Genomic DNA, 21,984 nt, shown 5'->3' with positions numbered 1-21,984 from the left:
TCAACTCTATACTCCACTACGTTATCTGACAGCTTTCTGATACTCTGGAGGATTAAGAGTTCCTTTAGGGGGAAAATGTCCTTCTTAAAATAAATAAAGTATTCAAAAACTATCTTGGATTATCTGAGAACAGGGCTTTTGAGATTAAACTTCCCAACAGTAAACTTTAAACATACACAGCAGTAAAATATAACATGCACATTAACAGAGCTGTAACATTAATTAATAAATTAATTAATCACACCATATAATCTGGTAACATTTTTTGTGGATTGAGCTCTTCTTCTTTTGATACTTTAACTACATTGTGCTGATAATACTTACTTTTTGTAGTTTTAGTAAGGTTTTTAATGCAGGACTTTTACTTGCAGTAAAGTATTTTCACTGTGTGGTATTGATACTTTGACTTCAGTACAGGATCACAATACTTCTGCCACCACTTTTTATATTTGATTTTCTTTTCACAGCATATCGTGTTTCTGTTGAAAACTGGCTTGTTTTTTTAACATAAACATCTACAGCTTTGGGATACAGGCGGGCTTGTGTGAAATGAATGGGAGTGTCCCGCTCACCAACTCGTCACGTGCTCCTCCGGTGTTTTTGTCTCGACGTCCCGCCCCACGCTCGCGCTATTGTGCAGCTGGACGAATACTCGCGTCTGATTGGAGAATGAGGCCGTCTATCATCAGTGTTGACGCGTAAACCAGGAACTCTGAATGGGAGAAGTGGTGTGTTGGCATTCTGGACAGATTTGGATCAAAGTGCAATAAAATAGTGAGTTCTGTCGTCCCGCGTGTCCACATGCAGCAGCCAGGCGTTTGGTAATGCAGAAACACCTCTACTAAGCGACATATTCTCCCGATAGACAAGAACAGTAAGTAAGTGTCTTTGTGAATGCGATCAATGAAGGCTGCCTGTAGTCCATTGCACCTCCACTGGAGTGTTTACATCCATCGAATGATGTAGCTGAGTCACATATCCCTTGCTCAAAAGCTAACATGGGAGCGCTGCGACTTAAATGTGAGTCCTGCAAGCGCCAAATCTGCCCTCTTCATGTTCGGAGGTGCAAAGAGAAATACAGTGCAAATGCATGCATGTAGTCTGCTAACAGTGGAGGGTTGTGGTGAATTTCCACGATGCTGACAGGCTGAAAGCTATACTGCTAAATTCCACAGACCACAGAAAACAAAGCACCACGCCGTGTTATAAAAGTTGCATGTGCCAGTCACTTCCAGTAGTTGAGGAAGTATTCAGATCCTTTATCCTTTGGGTAAGTTAAAGTATCAATACCACACTGTAAAAATACTTTAAAAAGTAAGCCAACTCAGTGCACAAAAATAGAAAGAGTGACAGCTGTCATCACACTTACTCAGAGCCCATAGTGACACCGTCACACTGCTTCTGTCCAACCAATAGTACAAAATACAAAATTACATGAAAAAAAAAAACATTAAAAGGAAAACCCATGTGAAATGTTTTTGCATGAAAAAGTTACTTCAATGAGCAAAATATTTGTGAATTAAATTTCTGTAAATCTGGTAATTGACGAATCATTTCAGTTGTACCTGCATATATTGTTGGGTACTTTAATTTACAACAATTATCATATTTTATAAGCTCCATGTGTGTTTTGTGCAGGAATCTTAATTTGTGATGTAACTAATAATTAAAGCAGCCAAATAATTATAGTGAAGTATGCTCGCAGTGGAGCAGAAGTATGATGAAAAAGAAAAAGACGCAAGTAAAGTATGTTTGATTTTATGAGGTCCACCTAGCTAATGCGAGCTAATACATCAACATTCAAAGCGTCATGACGGCGTGTTTTATTACAGGACTGTTGGATCAGACAGCATTCCTGAGAGTGAAGTGTACCTAACAAACTGGCAACTGAGCCTGTTTTCACCCACTGTTACTCCATGGCTACGGCCTTCATTTATATTCTGTGAATGTTTTTGTCACTTACTTTCCTCACCTTTCTGGCATGGCACAGTGCACCTTGTTCAAGGATACTATGGCAAGTTTTACTGCAGCAGGGATGAAACCTATCACCACTAGACATTATTAAAACAATAACTTGCTAGGCCTAGTTTAGATCTCCAGTAAATTGGGGTAATGATAAACACTGTTAGTGACTGGAATGTGATAGCAGCCAGTGGGCACTAAAATGATTTTATAAGAGCCAACAGTGCTCCAGTCACTATGCTTAGATATTTTTTCCAGTAGTCAGCTGGCTTCCTTGCTTTGTCTTTATACCCCACTGCAAATGTAAAATATACTGTAACACATCTGTTTTCAGAGTGGAGTGACCACAGGTGACGACAGAGGCCTCAAATGTGTTGCTTTTGGCTATTTAGATATATATAATATTGTGATGTTGCTGCACAGAACAACACAGCAAGAAAATCTGAGAGCCTACTGTGTCCGACTGTAAACATTACATTTGGACAATTTCCTCCCTTCCCCTTGTCCTCCTCTCACTTCCTTTAATTTGCTGACTCTGGTCTCCAACTGCTGGGGAACAATAGCTGCGCATACATCCTCCTCCCGTGCTGGCACCAGCGGTGTTTGAAATGTACAGAGCTGAAAACAGTGTTTTGAGTGTAAGGTAAAACTCGGGTCTCCCAAGGCAGCAGCCTCCCACGAGAAGGTATCAGTCAGCACAAGCAGCCAGCCACGCTCCTTGAACATGCTAATTCAGTCTCTTTCCTCTATTCCCCGGCTGCACCGCTAGACTCTTCACCACTCCTGTTCTTCTAGGATGCACGTAGACACTTTTTTCCCCTCTCTGTTCTCCCCTGTGCACACCTGCTTACACATTTCTTTCCTTGTCACACTAAAAAGTGCTTTAAAAAAAAAAAAAAACTTTTTATCATTAGGCCAGCATCGTGCAACCTTTTTTTTTTTTTTTTTTTTTTAAATCCCTCAGGCTGAGAACAGGCCTCTTCGGCATCATCAGAGAGCACAGGCCTGCCCCTCCACTCATACTTGCTTTTTGCACTATTTTAAACAGAAGGCTACAATATTGATTGATGCTGTGTGTTGTTAGGGAGCCTGTCTGGAATTTAGAGCAGAGAGCTCGCTGAGGAACAAGTATCGTGAATGGATGCAAGAAACACACTGAGTTTTAGCACTTTGTCAAGAGTGGTGTGATACAGGTGGCTGTACGTGCCCTGCAGACTGGCATTTAGTCTGTTACACGAGCACAGTCACACACTTCGATAGCTACAAGTTGAGCCTGAGGAAACAATCTGTGTAATTCCGAGCTCTTTCTCTTTATATCTTCTATGCGAGCTGTCAGGGTAATCAAAGAGAGCTCATGGTGTGAATGGAAATGGAGTTCGACTAAATGAGATGGATAGGAAGTGCACATACTGTGAATGTAACACACATGGAAGGTGGTGAAAATTAATTTAATTATGTCTAGCAGATGTATGTGAAAGATAAACCATCTGCCTGATCAAAACTGACTGCTCTCCGCCATATATGATTGTGTATTAACTTAAATCCTTCCTGCAGATTTCACACGTTATCCTATGCTACAGTAACAGGAATGGAATGGAGCTATATCTGTATTTGATTAAACTAAATGATCAGGTGTAACATCGAGGCGCAGCTGTAAAATTCTCTCCCTCAGAAGCCTGTTTTTGTTCTCGTTTCTCCTCAGGCAGAGGGAGGAGAATGGGGAGGAAGGATGCCAGTGCGACTGGATTTCCAGTGGATCAGTACAGAAAACAGATTGGTGAGTCATCGTTCATTCAAGCGCTGCTTAATTAATTTGTTGATCACCAGTAAATCAGTCGGCTGTAATCAAACGAAGTAACAATATCTAGTATTGTCAGTTAATTTGATATTCTGACGTTGGTTAGAAACTGAGCAAATGAAATGCTCAGATTGCTTTTCTTTGTTTCATAACAAAATTTCATAAAATGCATTTACTTGACTCTTGGGGCTCTTTTAATAAACTTTGATTTGTATGCTAAATGATTGACAGCCTAATCAAAAACATAATCAATACATTAACTGGCAATTAAAAGAATAAGTTCAGTAAATTGGTTCATGATGCTTTTTGACAGTTAAGATTGGTCTTTGGCTTGTTGTGCAACTCCTTTTCAACAAAAGTCATAACTCATTGCTCGATGGGGGCAGTTGTACCACAACACAGTAATCAGCTGCGTGTTCTTTCACATAAACAAGCTAATGTCACACCCAGTAAATCGCACATGACACTTGTGTAGCAGTGAGCAGTTCTGTGATTCACATACATCCCAAACTTCCTGCCAGCCCAACTCTGCGGGAGACTTTTCTCGGCCGTGCCAAAGCCAGCATCATCTCTTTGCACAGTCCTGGAAACCTTTCCAGTTTGTCCTGGATTGAAAAGTAACCAGACTCACTGGATTAGAACCAGCGTACGAGCTGTGGAAGCAATTACACTTAGAGACGAACAAGCAGCGTCTAAGGTCACATTACTGATGGACAGTGAATTCCACTCTTCATGTCAGAAGCTGTTCTGTCAAAGTTGAATGCCGCTCTAATCCTGCGGTATTTTGTTTCCCCATCTTTCCCCTTACATCACAAAGGCCTAACTAAGGCAATATGGTCGGTATCAATCAAAAGTTTGGTCCCCTTCAGCATGTCAGCTGTGGTTGCTTGAAGATCACAGCTCATATCATGTCTTTTTGTTTTTGTTTTCCTCTTGTGGAGCAAAACCAAAAGGTTGCCAATGGCAAAGCTGAATAATTGTGAGCAGCCATGAGAGATGGAAACACAAAGGAAAGCTCTGTTCTCCTCATAGGCTTAAAGATTTTATTTCAGATCCAGGGCACATTGTGCACATGAAATGTGACTGAGAAGTCTTCTTAGACGCAAAAAGACGGCCAATCTCGGATCCAAGAAAGAGGGTTTTGCACCAAAATGTGTGAGGCTCTTACTAAAGACCTGGTCTTGGTCTTGATCTTTGGGCATTTAGGAACGTATATAAGGGCTGAAAAAGTGAGACAAATGAGTTCCTGAGTAGACATGGCAACAATCGCAGCTGCCGAGGATGAGCTGAAGAGAGAACACAATCCAGAAAATCAAAGTTATAAAACTAGCAGGGCACCTTGGATTACCAGGTATATCCATGGTGTCTCCACACTGGAGACCTCTGGCTGGGGGTTTAAGGACTGGGTTCTTTGCAGTAGTGCTTCTCTCTTGTGTCTTGATTCCACCGTGCACCGCTCAGTCACGTTCAGGATTTCAGAAGAGCAGTTTACTGGGTGTTTTATTTTGAAAACTGACCAGATTCTTGACGCCGTTCCTGTGTCTGACTTCCTGCCTGGCTCGATGTGCCCTGCGCACCTTGACGCGGATTACGTCGAAAATAGACTAGGTGCATATTTACAGCAGTCCAGAGCAGAGAGCCTCTACTGGGACTCTTCTGACACTCGCTGCAGGGCCTCAGGCGGAATCGCAAGCGTCGTCTAGAATGGCCGAGCTTGCTCCAGCGGCTGCATTGCAGTTAACAGTTTCCAGGAATGCATTGAATTTAGCCGCGCCTTGTTAGAATCAGGCTGTTAAAATTCACGCTTTGGCTTAGACCACCAAGATTTGTTATGTCAGGAGAACAAGAGAAATGAATCCCATCAGAACATGGAGAGTGAAGTTATAAAACTACTAAAACGCCTTGGATTACGATGATTCCCGTTCACCCCGTTTCTAGTCTTTTTTGACTTGTGTTAACAGGACTCACAACATGCTCTCTCAAGCTAAATCCTAATTCTCTACGATGAAAATGCGACTCTGACGGCAGTAGCAATCCTTGTCTTTTTCAGGCACATCATAGCCTGCTGAGAAATGTCTCTGTCTTGTTTACTCCACATTGCTATAAGGGCTGGGGTTTCATAATGCAGCATGACAGTGGTATATATTTTCATAGTGGGACAGAAGGATAGGATTATTTAGCCCACAGGTATCCTTTAACCATCTGCTATTGCAGAAAACCCGGCAGGTTCAACAAATCAGAGACAGACATAACATAACAAGCTCATCTCCCACTGTCACATCCCTAACCAAGTCTTGTTTTTTTCCTCCCCATTTAATGTTTTGTTTCTCAGCACATCTCATCAATTCGGAAATATGTAGCACAGGTGTTGGGGACACTCTGGTCCTCTCTCTGCCTCCTTCCAGCCCCTCAATTTCTACCGTTTTTTCCTTCAGTTCAAGAATAGCCATCAGGCAATTTCCGTAAACCACTGTTAAACAGAAAAGGTGGAAAACAGAGAGGGGGGAAAAAAGACATGGGAGAGGAAAATGAAATCTTCGAAGATAGCATGGGGCTGGGTCTTTTGAGAGCCGGAGCGGGCCACACATGGTAATTTGAATTCGTAATAGGGTGGCTTATTCATGGAACATCAGCAGTAGTCCGGGCTGGTTGTTGAGCCGTACCATCATCTCTGCTGGAGTGCTTTTGTCATGTCAGACGGCCATCAAAGGGCCTCTGTTGACACTCTCTTTTTAAATACCATTATTAAGCCTGTTATAATTGACTGTGCAAAACTGCCCTCAGGAGAGGTGAAGCTATAGTGTTCTGACATGGATGTGCAAGTGGTCAAGCAATGATTGCTGCTGCAGTTGTCTCCTTGTATAAAGAAACCCAAAATTTCAAGTGCGGAAAGGGAAATTGTAAATGATTAACTTTAGAGGGCCTCATTTCAAGTAGATTAAACCTACGAAATTATACTTCTTGCAATAACATGTGAGAAATTGATATGTAGGCAAAATATCTTATTGTCTTGTGTGCTTTTGCTGCACATCTTAGATGGAGTGCTACATTTTGCCTCCCCTCTCCTCGCCACACATGATGCAAAGGACAAGGCTTGAATATCTCCCATGTGTCTGGCTTCAGCCCTCCAGTTCCACTGCCATGCACCCTGGCAGACGCCAGCGATCCGCACCATGTGGTCACTGACTATTTGGCCGGCGTGCCACGTAGACACACAGAAGCAAAGCAAACTACGAGGAACTGTCAGACACGCTGTCAGTCTGTTGCCCGAGTTGTCCCAGGGCTCTCAGAGAGTTCTGGACCGCGCTCTGTCTGTCCAGATCGCTCCGCATGCGGTGCATATGCAGGACGCCACAGACGCAAACATACACACACACACTAGATTTCTCAGGTGTGTTTGTGTCTCTCTTGATGCGCTCGTTTGTTGTCATTTTTTCTTCATGTTGTAGCTGTTTAAACATTATAGTTCAAGCTGGATTTTATGGGGACGAAAGCCTTATTGCTCACATCTGTACTGTTAATACAGTAATTCAAGCATGTGACACTTTGCACAATAAATGGCATGCTTATGTGCCAGCCTTAAGCCGCATGTCTGCATCTAAATGGGGAGCAACAGTCTTTTGCCATGTTTGAAACATGGCACAATATAATTAGAAGCTAATGAAAGTACACGTGGCATTAGAGTTACTAACCACATTGTTTGCTCCTATGAAAACCTGTAGCTATTTCATTCAAACCTGCTGAGTTGCAGATTTTCAGCTGCATTTAATTTGCTGCACGTGTTGGACCAACGCAGCTCGAGGTGCTTTTGCAGTACGTGGCGTACTGGGTCGGTGATGCAGCTTTGAGGAGCAACTTATTTTTGGGCTGGTTTCAGCTTTGCAGAGTTGATTGACACGTGGAAACATCGACAGAGATAAAAACACAACAACTTGGAGAACAGCTAATAGCACAGTGGGCGTCTCAGAGATGGGATTCTGGTGGGTCAGCTGCTAAAAGTGACAAATATTTTCATCTCAAATGATGAAGCGGCAGTTTTTTACTAAAAGTTGTGCGACTGATATTTAAATGTGCTAAACAGCTGGATGAAGTTTTATTTTTTTAACCACAAATGAATGCATTTTTCTGTACAAGAATCATGACATGGCACGAAGCGAGTGGCGGTTGCAGCATGACACTGTCATGCCTGTCGATCCCATCAGAATATCAACGTTGCGTAAAGGGATACTTGAGTCTCGGTACAGTGTAACCCCTTCATGCAGGACTTTTCTGGCACAAAACGAGGCAAAGGTACAGAACCTCAGCTGTGACTTAATGAACCTATATACAATTTTTTTTTTAATTTATCAGTTTCACAGAGACAATGTATATGATTTATGTGCGCACAACAGTAATTTCAAGTGATTTGATTGCGAAATGGATAAGTTGAAGAACAGACTGTAATAACTCATTATTATCTTTGTCTGGGGTCAGAGTTATTCAGGAACTGCTCATTACCAAGTCATTAATTATCAGGGTAGGCTGCTTTTACCACACTTCCTTTTGTGTGCTGTATTATGAAGTGTTAACCTTTTTAATTTTAACAACAGCACAGTCTCAAATTTAAAATTGTATGCACAGTTTTTTTTATATATATATTTATTTTATACGACCAATGCTCCAAAGCAGAATCAGATGGATGTGACAATGATAAGTAATTCATAAGGGCCATTAATTGTTATCTTCCTGCTTCCAACATCTGCTCCACTCGTACTGAGAGAAACCACTAAAGCATTCAGGCAAAAGTCAGTAGTTAACAGGGAAACTAGTTGATCTGTAACAGTGCTACTTTTGACTCCATCATCTGTCTCCTCTGCCTGAAGCAGTTGTCCTGCACCGTGTTTTGTCTCGTTGCTGCTTCTTGTTAGCACTGTAATGTGAATTCTGCTTTTAAGCTATCATCCATGTTGTCTCCTCACTTTGCACCCTTTGGAGCATTCACTGCTGCAGCTACAGTCAGCAGGAAGGCATTCAATGCAACCTCTTGACAGAGTTTTTATTATTACTGATGTTGTCAGGTTTTGGTAAAGGTGGCACAGAATCAGGGTGTATGTACGACAGGAATAAACAAGGCTTTTTGTTTTCCTTTTACCTTCTGATGTTTCTTTTCATTCAGACAAACTGTGATACTCTTAGATGTCTGCCTCTCTTCAAGCTTCACTTTAATGGACAATTTGCGTGACACACAAATCACATACCTTTCACCCCCTCCTCCACCTGTGATTGAGCACTCAGTCACATGCGGCTAATTTTAGCTAATACCCCCTACCTGTCTCGTTATGCTAAGCAGAACAATAGCTCAAGATAAAAACTAATTTCTCCCAAGTCTTAATCAGACACCATTTGCAGGTTAGTGCAACAGCATATGTGCAAGGGGAAAGCAGGAATTGCACATCTGAGGGAATGTACCGTAAGCGGGGTGGAGGGGAGAGAGGACCACTTTTACTTTCTCTTGTCCTCTTGACATGAAATCAGTGATGACTTCAATGAAAGGCGCACTCAGGGAAGCCTCTCAGCAGGCACTCTAGGCCGTCTTATAAGGGCTAATGTTCCTCTGAGACTCGGCATTGTCGTCGCTGTACAGGAGGACAGTGAAGCCCTTTCACTGTGGCAGGCAGAAGCAGGGAGTGATGGGAGGACGGCGTGCAGCTCAGCGCAGGTAGATAATTGGTGACAGAAAGTGTCTACAGTGCCGGTGCAGCAAGGGGAACAGCAATGACAAATAGGAGTGCTCACAAGCCCAACGCAATATCGTGAGATTGTGTGTGTGCGCGCATGTGTGTGTGTGCACGCTCCAGACCCATGCAGACAAATCACAGGAGAAATGCAGCATGAGACTTTAAGAAGAACACCACTGTAATACAACATTACAATACCCTGCCCAGCCTGATGGAGTTCTCTGGCATTTCTCCTACTTGGTGTAATTATTCAGATTTTACTCCAGTTTAAGTATTGATTTTTACCAGATGGTTATGGGTGTATTGGGTTGTGATGAATTTTTGCATAGACATGTAATTTCTCCATGCGGACTTGGAACAAGTTTGGCACCGCGAATGAGAGACGAGGAAAAAAAAAACGCACAGGTGCGGGTTTTGGAAGCAGTTTGTGGAAATGTTGTAAATGCTGAAAAAAAAAGCTCTGCCTTTGAAATTTAAACCCCGGCTTGCTCGAGTTGTGATACTGTTCCGTCTTTGAGTATCTGTGGGCACTGTGCTGCAGAAAAGCTGCCTTGAGGACGCAGATAGCCAGGCAAAGCGAACTAGTATCAAAACAGGAAGTACAGCTTGTTCAGCTGTGGGCTTCAGTTTTAAATATAAGTGTAAGACCTTTTTCATAACTGGGTACAGGACAGGGACAGGACATGGGTTTGGACATTTGGTTGTTGTTGCTGTATATGAGGAATGCATTTCCCAGATATCCAGGATAAGAGAAAGTGTAATAGTGTATTCGAAGTAAATCATAGTGACATTTAAAAGCATAAGAGCCCAGTCACACAGGCATATAAAACAGTGAAATCAGTTAGTTTCAGTGTGTGATTATCTCACAGGGGTGAAGCAAATCCATGCAATTTTTTTCTTGTCAGGTTTAAATTAGCGGATGTTCGCCATTGATCAATAGCCAGTTAACTGTCAGTCAGCAAGCTCATTAGTTTGGAGTGTTTTTTCACCCCTCTCAGTAACTCTTTTTTGAATGACATCATGTACAATCCTGAGTGCAGAATGGGCGTAAACAGAGGAAATAGATGATTGTGACTTACTCGCACTGGCATGTTTCCGTAAGGCTGGTGTGTCTGTGGTTAGCTCGCCAGCTGCTGTAGTTTACTAACTAGCCCTGCTGTTACGTGCAAGATAAGATAATTACCATATGAATATTACATTTTTGCACATTTCACAGTCTATTTGGCCTTCTGTAATCCCCCCCCCCTTGATATTGGATTGGTAGCATGTGATGTAACTTTCTGCAGTGTTGCATGATCACAACCAGCCATTTGCACTCTCCCGCACACTTTTTCTGTGAATGGTGAGCAACCTGAGGTGCCCTCCAGTCAAATTTCCCCCTCTCCACTTTCTGACAAGTGGAGGAGACATCCAGTGGCCCTCTTAATGAATTCCCACTAGCTCACTGTCTGCTGCTGGCAACATGCTCCCCATTTCTATTAGCCCTCCACTGAGTCAGAGGGAGGTGGAGGAGGAGTATGAGGCTGGGAGGGATGGAGGAAGAGAGCTGAGTGAAAAAGAAGTAGAGAGAGGAAACGGGTTGAATAAGTGAAAGCCATGCTAATGATCGCTTCCTCTGTCCTTCATGGCTGTCCCCAGAAGAACAGAACCTCTGCTTCTTAAGAGACACGACACAGCTCTGTTTGTTTTCAGGATCACACCATGCACACACGCCTCCTTTCCCCTCCGTTCTCACGGGCTCATTTTCACTCTTTTCTCTCCCACAACCTCTCCAGATGGATGTTGATGTTTTTTGTCCTCTCCTTCCCGCTTCTCTTGTTCCCTCTTTCAATGTAAATGAGGCTTAATTGGCTGGGAGTAAAAACTCCAAGCGGCCTCTGCATGTCACATCACCAGTGGAGCAAACCTTGAGGCTGACCCGGGGACTCACACACACACACACACACACACACACACACACACACACACACACACACACACACACACACACACACACACACACACACTCACACACACACACAAATATTCCTCTATTGTCCCTCTGTCCTTATGAGGACTGTCCATTTATTCCCCAGCCAATAACATAAATGCTAACTATCTGACCTTCATGTTTAACCTCAACTCTCAATTTAAACTTAGTCCTAATCTTAAATTTAACCATGAACTACATTTCTAAAACAGCGTCTTTAAGGACTCATTAACATGTCTGCAATCCAAACTGGTTCTCACAGTGATAGAAGTACTAGACCTCGCTCTCTCTCACTCTCTCTCTCTCTCTCTCACACACACACACACACACACACACACACACACACACACACACACACACTGTTCAGCAAGCTGTTGCCTTTCCACCCTATTGTTAGCAAAGTTCTTTTTCCTGCAGTGTGTTGTTTCTAATTAGACCAAAACAGCCGGCTCTGCCTCATGTGAAGCACACTCACTCACAACAACACACACACACACACACGCACGCACACACACGGACACACACACATGCACATAAACACACATGCTTTGCCAGGTGGCCGGTTTGCCCACAAGACTCACCCGTGAGAGTTGAACCCAGGGGACGTCAAACAAGCACAGGTGAGCTGTGTGCAGCTCAGGCCAGAAAGGATTCTTTGTATTTTGTATGCGTGCATCGTGGGTAAATGCAATTGTTGAAATTTCAGTGATACATTTCGCCTTTTTTCTCACATGCCTCATTTTAACCAAGTGACCAATGTGACGTTACATTTTACAGCAAAGGTCAGTAGTTCCATGAGTTGCATTTGTCTGTTATTTGGTTACCATTGTTATGGACTTTGGAGCTGCCGCAGAACTGCAGGAATAGTTTGACATTTTGGGACAAACGTTTGTTCGCTGTCTTGCAGAGACGTAGATAAGGTGATCAGTAACTCTCATATGTGTTAGATATTAAGCTACAGCCAGGAGATGGCCAGCTTATCGTAGCATAAAGACTGTAACCAGAGGGAAACAGCTAGCGTGGATCTGTCTAAAGATAACAGATCTGCTTACCTGCACCAATAAAACACACACAAAGAACATTTCATGTGTTGTTTGTTTAATCTTTACAAAAACTGTGGAAAATCAAAATGTCGTGGTTTCCAGGGGGATACCTTAATGGAGTCTCTGCGTGCCTGGAAACAATGAATGAAACCTGTTGCTCAAAATGACACTCCAGTCGTTTGATTGGCTTGCCCAACTTGTTTTCTTTCTTTCAGGCAAGCAGGACTACAAAAAGACAAAGTCAGTCCTAAAGGCCACGCGGCTGAAAGCTGAAGCAAAGAAGAATTCCTCTGGATTCAGGGTGAGACTGGCCTGGGCCTCCTTTCTCTTCCATATCTACATGTCTTCCACTATTTCCACTTGCCTGTCTTGGCCCATCTGTGATTCTGCTTGTCTGTCTGCCTTCCAACCATCTTCTTTCCATTTGTCCGTCTGTCTGCCTGCCAACCATCTTCTTTCCATTTGTCCGTCTGTCTGCCTGCCTATTCGAGAGCGTGTCTCACTAGATCACTTTTCACATCCCAGACTCTCAGCTCTCGTACAACTTACTGTTGGTCTTCTGGGAAATGCAATAATATGCATCGACCTGAAATGACGTGTTGAAAGCCATCGTTAGCAAAAGGAAAGAACAGGAGAGTCTGTGGAACAAAGTTTACAATACTCTACCATGCATAGAAAAAATGAGGCAAAACAGTTTTTAACACATAATGAATTCCTGCAAGAGTTGAAACTCAAGGATTTTAATGGTGAAGGAGCAATGGAAAGGGACAAAAGTGAGAGAGAAAGTAAAGAGAGGTGAGAGTGTTGCGAGGATGGAAAACTGCATCTTTCTCCGTTGCTTTGTCACACTGCAGCGATTAGGTGCTGTTGTGCTGGCAAAGATGGATGACTCCACGTTTATCACTCTGGCAAACGTGGCAACACTGTTTATGCTTTTCCCCGATCAGCTGGCTCACCAATAAACAGTTTCACTATTTCAGGGTTTCTCCATATAGACTAAAACCTCGCCAGTAAAATAGCTTGTGATTACTGTCGTCATAGGTTTTTAAATCCTCTTTGAAATTTGAAATACCATCAGATGAAATCAGGTCCTCAGTGATTTTTATAGCTGTTAAAAATGTAAATTGGTTGTAAGAAAACGTTTAATGTTTTCATATATTTTTTTTTGCATGTTTATTTTCCTCCGTTGCATTGAAAATTGGTTCTGTTTACACGACACCAAAAGCCAAAAGGATTCACTTCCTCATTAAGCTTCAGCTGGCACGTAGTACACAGAGATGAACAAATCATAGCGAGGATTAAACACTGGGTGAAATGGTCAGGTTTTAAAATATGCATCTCTTAGACACGCAAGGCCTCATTAAGCACGTCTTTAATCCAATTAGATTAGTCCATATCTTGAAATATTGATATTGCTTATGAATAATTCAGGTTTTTCACGCCCAAGACGAGGGGAATTTTCAGAGGTCGGATTAAAAATACCTCTGGGACGAGCATATTAAACTGACTTAGACCCTTTGGCCCCCGAGTTCGATTGAAATTCAGCCTAAATGTAATGGATATTTGGTCACGCTTCCTTTCCCATCGAGTCCTTTTAGTGTTACATAAAGTTGTGATTTTTACGCGGCTCTGTGATGACAGCAGGAAGCCCCCCTATCTGTCTCTGAACCTGTGGTTTACAGCAATGATCTGGCTGCAGTTTTTGTAGGAATGCTGCTTTGTGAGGTATCTCTCCTCTCCCTCCTTTCTTCCTCCTCCTGCTTGTTCTCTGTCCCTGGTTGAGATGCTGGTCTCAGATGCAGCTGGCTGCTCAGAAGGGCCAGCAGACATGCGGGCACAGAGAATCTGGCAGCTGCCAGGGCAGCCTGTCTTGGGGCTGTCCTAGTAGCAGGGCAGTCTGGGTAAGTTGGCAGAGGAAAGGATGGAGAGGCTCAGATAGAGAATGCGAGAGAGGGAGAGCTTCTGTTCCCACAGCAGCGATCAGTTGTCTGCACAAAGCGTTGACCTCAGAAGTGGCGGAAACCAGCCACTTGTTGTATCCGTGCGTGGTCTCATACACGCATTGAGTCACGGTGTGTTTACAGAAGTAGCTTGTTGCTGCCTGGATACACGTGCGGACATATTTCCTGTCCAGATGCTTCAAACTCTGGGTGGCACGGGGTCAAGACAGCAGAAATGAAGAGACTGGCAGGAAGTCAGCCGCGGCCTCTCCTCAGTTTGCCCAGAGAAGAAGAAGAAGAAGAGGCGCCTTCGAAGCAGCTCCAGCATACTAGCTTGCGGCACAGAAAATAAACCTGCTGCCTTGTCTAATTGGCACACTAGCCTTCTGTTCAGTTCTGCACTGTTTTCCCTCGGTCTTATTTAGCCGCTGAGCCTAGAAAGTTAGGAAAAAATTGCTTATGGAATTGGCGGAGGATGAAGGCTACAGATAATGACTCTGGGTATCTTCCAGCTGTCATTTGTGAATGTATGTTGTGTGCATGTTTTTTTTCTATATATTAATAATAAACTTTATTAGAATAGCACCTTTCATACAAGAATTGCAGCTCAAAGTGCTTCACATAAAAAAAAAAGGTTCTTTTTGTAGAAACACACGTATGTTCATACAAATGTAACTGGAGTCATGAAGCTGCTGATTTTGTCTTGAAGGAGCAGTTCTGATGAACAAGCACAGTAATTATCAAGCACCGTCCAGAGTCGCTGCTAATAAACTGTTGAGTGAAACCGTGAAGAGTTTTAAAACCTGATCCCAAACTGCAGCAGACTTCTGGATGTGTTGTGTGCGCTGGCTGTCGACGAGGCTCACTCAGGCTTTGGAGCTGGTTAGCAGCGTTGGCAGAAAGGGTTCGCACTGTGTCTGAAAAGAGTTTGAGCTCCTTGTTTCACTTAAGATAATCAGTATGTAGGTGAATTTGGATCGCAGTTATGTCCGCTTACGATGTGGTAAAAGTTTGTTTTGCACATGACATGCTAAATACAACCTCGGCAAATAACCCCTGCATTTCCATTTTATTTCCTGTTAATTCCTGTTAATTCCCCTAAATTCCCATTGAAGGTTTCCACCTTGAATATTCCTGGAATTTTTTGCAACCCTAGGTCAGACAGAACAAGCAATTTTAACCTTTGGCTGTGTGAGAATTCACTGTTTTCTGACACAGATATAAAAAATAGACGGAAAACAGAAAAAAAAATGAACGAACCTCTATCGAAAATGATTAAGAATTAATGACTGCTGGTTGCAGCGCTGGGTGTGTTTGCTGAGTCCTGGACAAGGAAGAAGTATGGTGTCATCACCAAGCAAATAAAAAAAAAAAAAATCATCAGTAACTTTATTTAACAAGTCGTGAAATACAACCGAACGGCTGGTTATTTGTCACTGTGACTTGCACAGATGAGACAGGCTTACCAACCGCAGCCCAAAATGCACCAACAGTTGTTTGTAGCTGGTGTCTAACTGCCACCCACATGCAGCCACAAACACACTGCATCTCTCCCGCTTGGCACGTAGGCACATATACATTGATGCACACACACATACACACACACACAAACAACCCCAGGAGGAGAATAAAAGGACCAGATGAGGGTACGTCTGCCGAGCTGTGGCTTGTCGCCAGGGTGACAGGGACCCAGCTCCCAGCATGCCGAGTGTGCTGCAGCTGCCGCCGGTACTGAGAGAGCCACATGATGAAGATGATGATGTGCTTGGGCCCCATCCAGGGGTCTCCATCAGAATGTGGGCAGAGTGGCTGCGTGTGTGTGTGTGTGTGTGGGCGCACATAAATGTGTTTGTGAGACAAGGCAAGAGTCAACACAGTGGGCCACTCTTCTTGAAAACAATGATCTCAATCAAGTGCAGGTGCTTCGTACAACTCAAGTGTTTTCACCAAAACCCCTCCAGCTTGTTTTCATAGACGAGTCACTGTAACCAGCTGTTCTTTCTCTCTGAAGTGAAGAAAGAGGGAAAAAAAAAAAAAAAAAAGAACTGGATTGCAATTTATTGGGTGCTTTTGTTTCAGCGGCGACTCGACAAAATGCTTACCTGCGTCACAAGCACGAAATTTTTCTTGTGCGATGTTGTCGGCAGAATTACAAACACTCGTCCCTGTCATGTTTTTCAAAGCTGCGAGAGACCACAAGAAAAAGCCGAAAACAATCAAGCCTCTGTGATTTGATAACAGTTCTCTTTTCTCAGAGGCACCGGCAGAATAGGAAAGTAAATCAAGCGGTGGGAGCCTAGCGGTTAATATATGAAACTAAAGTGCATGAAATTTAAAAGTTTTCCAATTAAGCAAGGACTTAAAGCTGTTTGCAGGCTGCCGGGATGTAGATAAATGTGGGCTGAGGCTAATGAAGACCAATGCCGCTGATGACTAGGCACTACAACATGTACACAGATAGCTGTGGATGCTGTAACGCCTTTTAATTGTCAACCCCCCCCCCCCCTCGTCAGAGAGGAATTATTATTAGCCTGCCGCCACCCCTCGTTTGTGCTGAGCCTTATCTCTCACTTGTTTTCTTTCTCGTTCTCGCTCTTGTTTTTCATTTCTCTCTTTTTTTCCTCTGCAGTTTGGCCACTGGGTTGAATTTGCAGTCCTCTTTGTGTGTGCGTGCTACGTATGGCAATGACTGAACTGATGTTTTCCCAAATTGCCGTTCATATTTTTCTGTTTGCGTCTGTTTTTGTATACCTGTCATGGTTCTCTCTGTGTACTCTTGTCTTATTTACTGCTTTCCTGTTTGTCATTTTCCCTCCCTGTGACCTTGCATCACCCCGGCCTGTCACTCATGAATATGCAACATAATGGGACATTACAGGCGGATTTAGTTCCACATGGTTCAGATAGTTTTTCCACCAAGTGTCTTAATGCATCCACAAAGAAGAATAAGATTTTAGATATCTGCTAAAACTGGAATCACGTGCTATGAGCGAGCTTTGTTGAACTACAGTCATATGTTTCAGATTCACTTGTCACGTCACCTTTGTTGTTGTGGCCCAGTTTGGATGTAAAAACTAATTTCCATGTTCAAATCAAATATTTCCTTTTGAATAACCCCCAATCAGACTGTACTCAGCTCTCTTTTAAAGCTCTCTAGTGTTGATTAGAAAGTTTGCTGCTAATGAGTTCTCTTGATAAAGAATAACTGGCATTGTTCAATACTCTGAGTGGCCCTAATGAAACTCCAGCTGATGAAGATTGTAATCGAGTGAGCGCCACATAATGAACGAGCGCTCCAAATTCCCATTTTCAAGTTGAATGCCACTCCTCTGGAAAGCCTCAATTTGTTTGACAATTAACCAATAGAAAATCTAAAAAAAAGAAGAAAAAATAGGCCATTTTTTTTTTAAGAAAGTTTAACTTCTCAGTCAAAACGGCAGCAGTACCGTGCAGACAGAGTAGATTGTAATGCTGCAGCCACTCAGTGCTCAGTTTTGTGAAATGTGATAGTGTATATTTTGAAAGGTTGTTGTCTTGGATACAGTTTTACTCCACAGTGTGTTTCTAATTCTTCCCTTTGCATCAAACCTGAAACAAATTATTGATTCATTCTTCAGAAGGATGTTATGTGCCTTCATGCACATCCATCGCACTTCCAAACTATACAAACCCTCAATAAACAGTCTATCCAGCGCTCGCTAAACCTAATTCAGTACATTTATCCGATGATAAATCACGTAACTCCACTGCCGTATATTTACCGTCAGTGTCACCTGACTCCTGCTTTCATCTCATCGGGCAACGATGTCCCACAGTGAGTCTTTCTGTCATTAAGGTGCGAATGGCTCCATCAGCTAGAACCCCGACTGTGGGGGATCTGGTTTACTTTTAAAGAGTCTGAAGCCATTTCCACACTAATGCAGGTACATTTGAAAACACATCTGTTTGTCTGCCCGGCTGATGCTTTTTCAACATTGTAAACAAAGCTTTTAAAAAAAAAAAAAAAAAGCTCATCAGTATGGAAGTATGGATAGCTTTAAAAACAGCAGCGTTTCTTGGCTGTCTGTTCTATTTCGTGTATAATGCACAATATGCAAATGTATCTGTAAAATAACTGCACAAGTAGAATAATATTAGGATTTGATCGAGGATTGATTGAGGTCTCACTGCAGAAATACAAGAATTACAATGACAGAATAGTCCGTTTTTGTTACAGTGCGAGTTCAGCTGTAATGAGGCGCAAAGTAAGTGATTGTAAATAAAGTTAGAAGCAAAAGAAAAATCTACCGTCCAAAGAACAAGCAGCGTCAGAAGAAAAAAAACATGGACCACAGTGTTTTCCTGCTCCTGCAGTAGTGTGCAGCAGCCTTAATTTTATTTGAACAGTTTACATCTTTGAATAAAAACAGATTTTTACATAAATGGCTGAGATGAAAGCGTGATGATTGACAGCCCTGTAATTACATTTGTCTTTAAAAGCACGCTCACAAATCACAGCTTAAATATTTAATATTTAGTTTTTACTTTTCAAAACAAGCTAATAAACAACATGTTCTCGCACACACAAGTCAGCCTGGTGAGACGTCCATTAGGAACGCGGCGAATTCAGATGAAAAGAAAGACAAAAGGGACTTGGCAAATATAGACATAACGGCGCTGATAGAGCGCAGTGGAGCTGCTCCTGTGGGTGAAGGCAGACGAGGGATCAGACAGATATATGAATAGTTTTATAGAAGAACACAGTTGCTGAAAACCTTCTCTCTTTCCTTCTCAGGATGCCTTCCTGGTTATTGCAGCGATCCTGTTCTTTGTCCTCTGTGTTTACGCCTTCTTCTACCTCAACCTGAGTACTGAGATCAACCTGGACGTGGACGTGGATTAGGAAGAGGAGGGTGGCGTGTTGACAACGTCCTTGACTCTACGCTGCATGCACATTATGCACGAGGACGAGAGGGGGACAAAGAATGCGTCCCAGAAGTCCCATATTTAGTTTGGGCCTGCACTTTTGGAGACACAGTGAAGTGCCTCTTCAGGGGAAATGACACAATGCATCAAACATGTCAAGTTTCAGGCCATTTTTTGAAATTTGCATTGTTTTATATTGAGACATTCCTCTTTCCCTTTATTTTCTGCATGGCAGCACACAGTGAAATTGTAATCATTATTATACAGTCACTTATTATACTTCAGTGTTACTTCCTTCTTTCTTCCCGAGGCCAGATCTGAGAGTGTAGCTTTGATTGCTGTTCACGGAAAAAGCCAGCGACCCCTTGTAAAACATTCTGCGGGAAAAAAAAAAGAAAAAAAAATCTGCATTCAGCAAAGCAAATGAGCCTGTTTTTACACAAGTCTTCCAAACGACAATCGAGACCGAGCCCCGTTAATCATATTCTGCAGAGTCACGTCCCGCTGCTGGCTCCACTAATAGAAAAATGTAAATCTCCCGCCGAACCTCTCGTCACATCGAGACAAACACTTGCCTCACATTCCAGTGCACAAACCTCTCCTGCCGGATATCTGGAGATCACAAAGTGTGAGATTAGAATCCACAAAGCCCTCGTCCTGATTGAACATGTGTGCGGAATACAGAGCGACACATTGTACCTGCCGCACATACATGCAGCGCGGAGGCAGACACCCACAGCATTAGCATCACAAATATGATCCTGTGCTTTCATTTGAATGGAAATTACAGAGACGAATGATGACTGAATGGAGGTGAGCCTGTATGTTTTCTCATAAGGAACACCTTGATAATTTCCCTTCTTGTAAGATGCATGCAGCACTGCGATGTGTCTCAATAGAAAGGAATACGAAGGATTGTCAAAACCTCTTTGTCCCGCTGCTTAAATCTTTGTGCGCTGGCACTGCTAGGTGCAAGGACTGACCTTCCATTAACCATTTCAGTCCAAGTGCTTCCACTGTTTGAGTGATTCTTTGTTAGCAAAAGAGTGAAAAATCAGGGCTTTTATTTCGTCCCATTTGCTTTTTTCTTTATGTTTGAAATTGCACATTTTTTTCACATTATCAGTTTCTATTCCGTGTTTTTCTCAGCACACATCAAGCCGAAAATAAAGCAACAGCAACGCTGCTGTCTGAAAGGCAACTGATGCATTGTTTTGGAGATGACTCTTTTATATTAGTGCGATGCTATAAAAGGCCAATACCCAACACACACGAGACCTTGTGACGTCTTTCATTCCCAACGTGTTTTTCCCCTCTGAGACTCTTTTAAAAACAAGACTTGTGTCTTGTCCCTGACTGCGTTTTCAGCGGCTGACATGATTCTGGAAATGTGAGACGCATTTTGAGAGATTTCAGGGTTTCCGTTTCTGCCACCCCCCACCACCTCCCATCTTTTCTCCCATGACCTCCCGACCTCTCGTAAAAAGACTACATATCCAAGAAACCATTATGATAAGCGCGCGCCCTCAGCCTCACCCAGTGGCTTTTATCTGGCCGCGGTGCATCCAGACCCCCTCCTCCACCGCTGTGAGTCACTCACATGTGTAACAATAGATATCCTGAACTAAAAGACCTTCATACATGACACCTGCTATCTAAAAGGTCACCATTACAACCACAAGAGCTCTGACATCAGCACAATGGAGACGGACCCGGCAGCACGGCCTATTTATTCTGACCCATGTTTGGCAAGATGAGCTGGAAGCTATTTTCCACAATAGTATGACGGTTTGTGCTGTGATTGAATTGGCTTGTATGATATATAAACATTTTACAGTGTGCTTTGTCATCATGATTGTTATCAGATACCGTGTGATCTATTATGAATGACTTTTCTGCATTATTTTTGTTGAATGGCTTTTAAAATCACGTATCACTTTGTAAGGAAACATAATTAATGCGTCATGTGACAGAAGATTAAAGGACCTTTCGATACATTTATTTGAGTGAATGTTATTATATATTAAGTGTTAAGCTTCTGGCTGCGTGACATTAGAGAAAATCAGCGTGTTGTATAAATTTCTGGGATTTCAACTTTTTAAAGCGGCTCCCTTTAAGCTAATAACTGTAATGCAGACGGGGAAGGTGTCGTGGTTATCAGCAGCCAGCTGTATCAGATCATATATGTCGCACGGTTATTACTGGACTTGGAAAATGCTAAGTAATATAAAGAGCTGCACGTCAAACAGTAGCAGCTGATCAGGCAGCGTATACTTTGAATAACACCTTGACATTATCTTAACTACCCGTAACGCTTTATACTTCTTCATCCCTGCAGGTTTATATTTCGCTGTTAAAAGCAGGTGTAGTCGTTACGTCGAGTCTTAAAAGTTAATGAATAAAAAAATCCGAGCGTCAATTTGCTTTTATGGGGTACAAGCTTACCGTTATTTCTCGCGGATCTCGTCAATGCCGGGCAATAAACAACAGTGCTCTATCAGTGATGGGTTATTAAACTGCATTGACTACAGTAATGTCTTTGTTAGCCTACATGTCGTGGCCTTTCCGAGCATACCTGTGCCAGGATTGACTCTATGGGGAGATTACAGGCACAAGTGGCCCAAATTGGTTTGCTCGTATGTGTCTGAGA

General features: G+C 42.7%; 1 protein-coding gene across 2 annotated transcripts; it reads left to right on the top strand.

Moving 5' to 3' along the window:
- The first annotated feature begins 720 nt into the window (after positions 1–720).
- On the top strand, positions 721–21,325 carry triqk (triple QxxK/R motif containing). Of its 2 annotated transcripts, none has more exons than XM_041955697.1 (4): positions 721–874; positions 3,665–3,739; positions 12,705–12,790; positions 19,204–21,325. In XM_041955697.1, exons 2-4 carry the CDS (start codon positions 3,679–3,681, stop codon positions 19,309–19,311), a joined length of 255 nt encoding a protein of 84 aa, XP_041811631.1. In that variant the 5' UTR covers positions 721–874; positions 3,665–3,678; the 3' UTR covers positions 19,312–21,325. The 2 variants fall into 2 exon arrangements, with proteins under 2 accessions (XP_041811631.1, XP_041811632.1); XM_041955698.1 differs by having other exon boundaries at positions 721–878.
- The last annotated feature ends 659 nt before the right edge of the window (positions 21,326–21,984 follow it).

The sequence above is a fragment of the Chelmon rostratus genome, chromosome 16, assembly GCF_017976325.1.
Source record: "Chelmon rostratus isolate fCheRos1 chromosome 16, fCheRos1.pri, whole genome shotgun sequence".
NCBI classification, from domain to species: Eukaryota; Metazoa; Chordata; class Actinopteri; order Chaetodontiformes; family Chaetodontidae; genus Chelmon; species Chelmon rostratus.
This window is presented reverse-complemented; position numbering and strand designations above follow the sequence as displayed.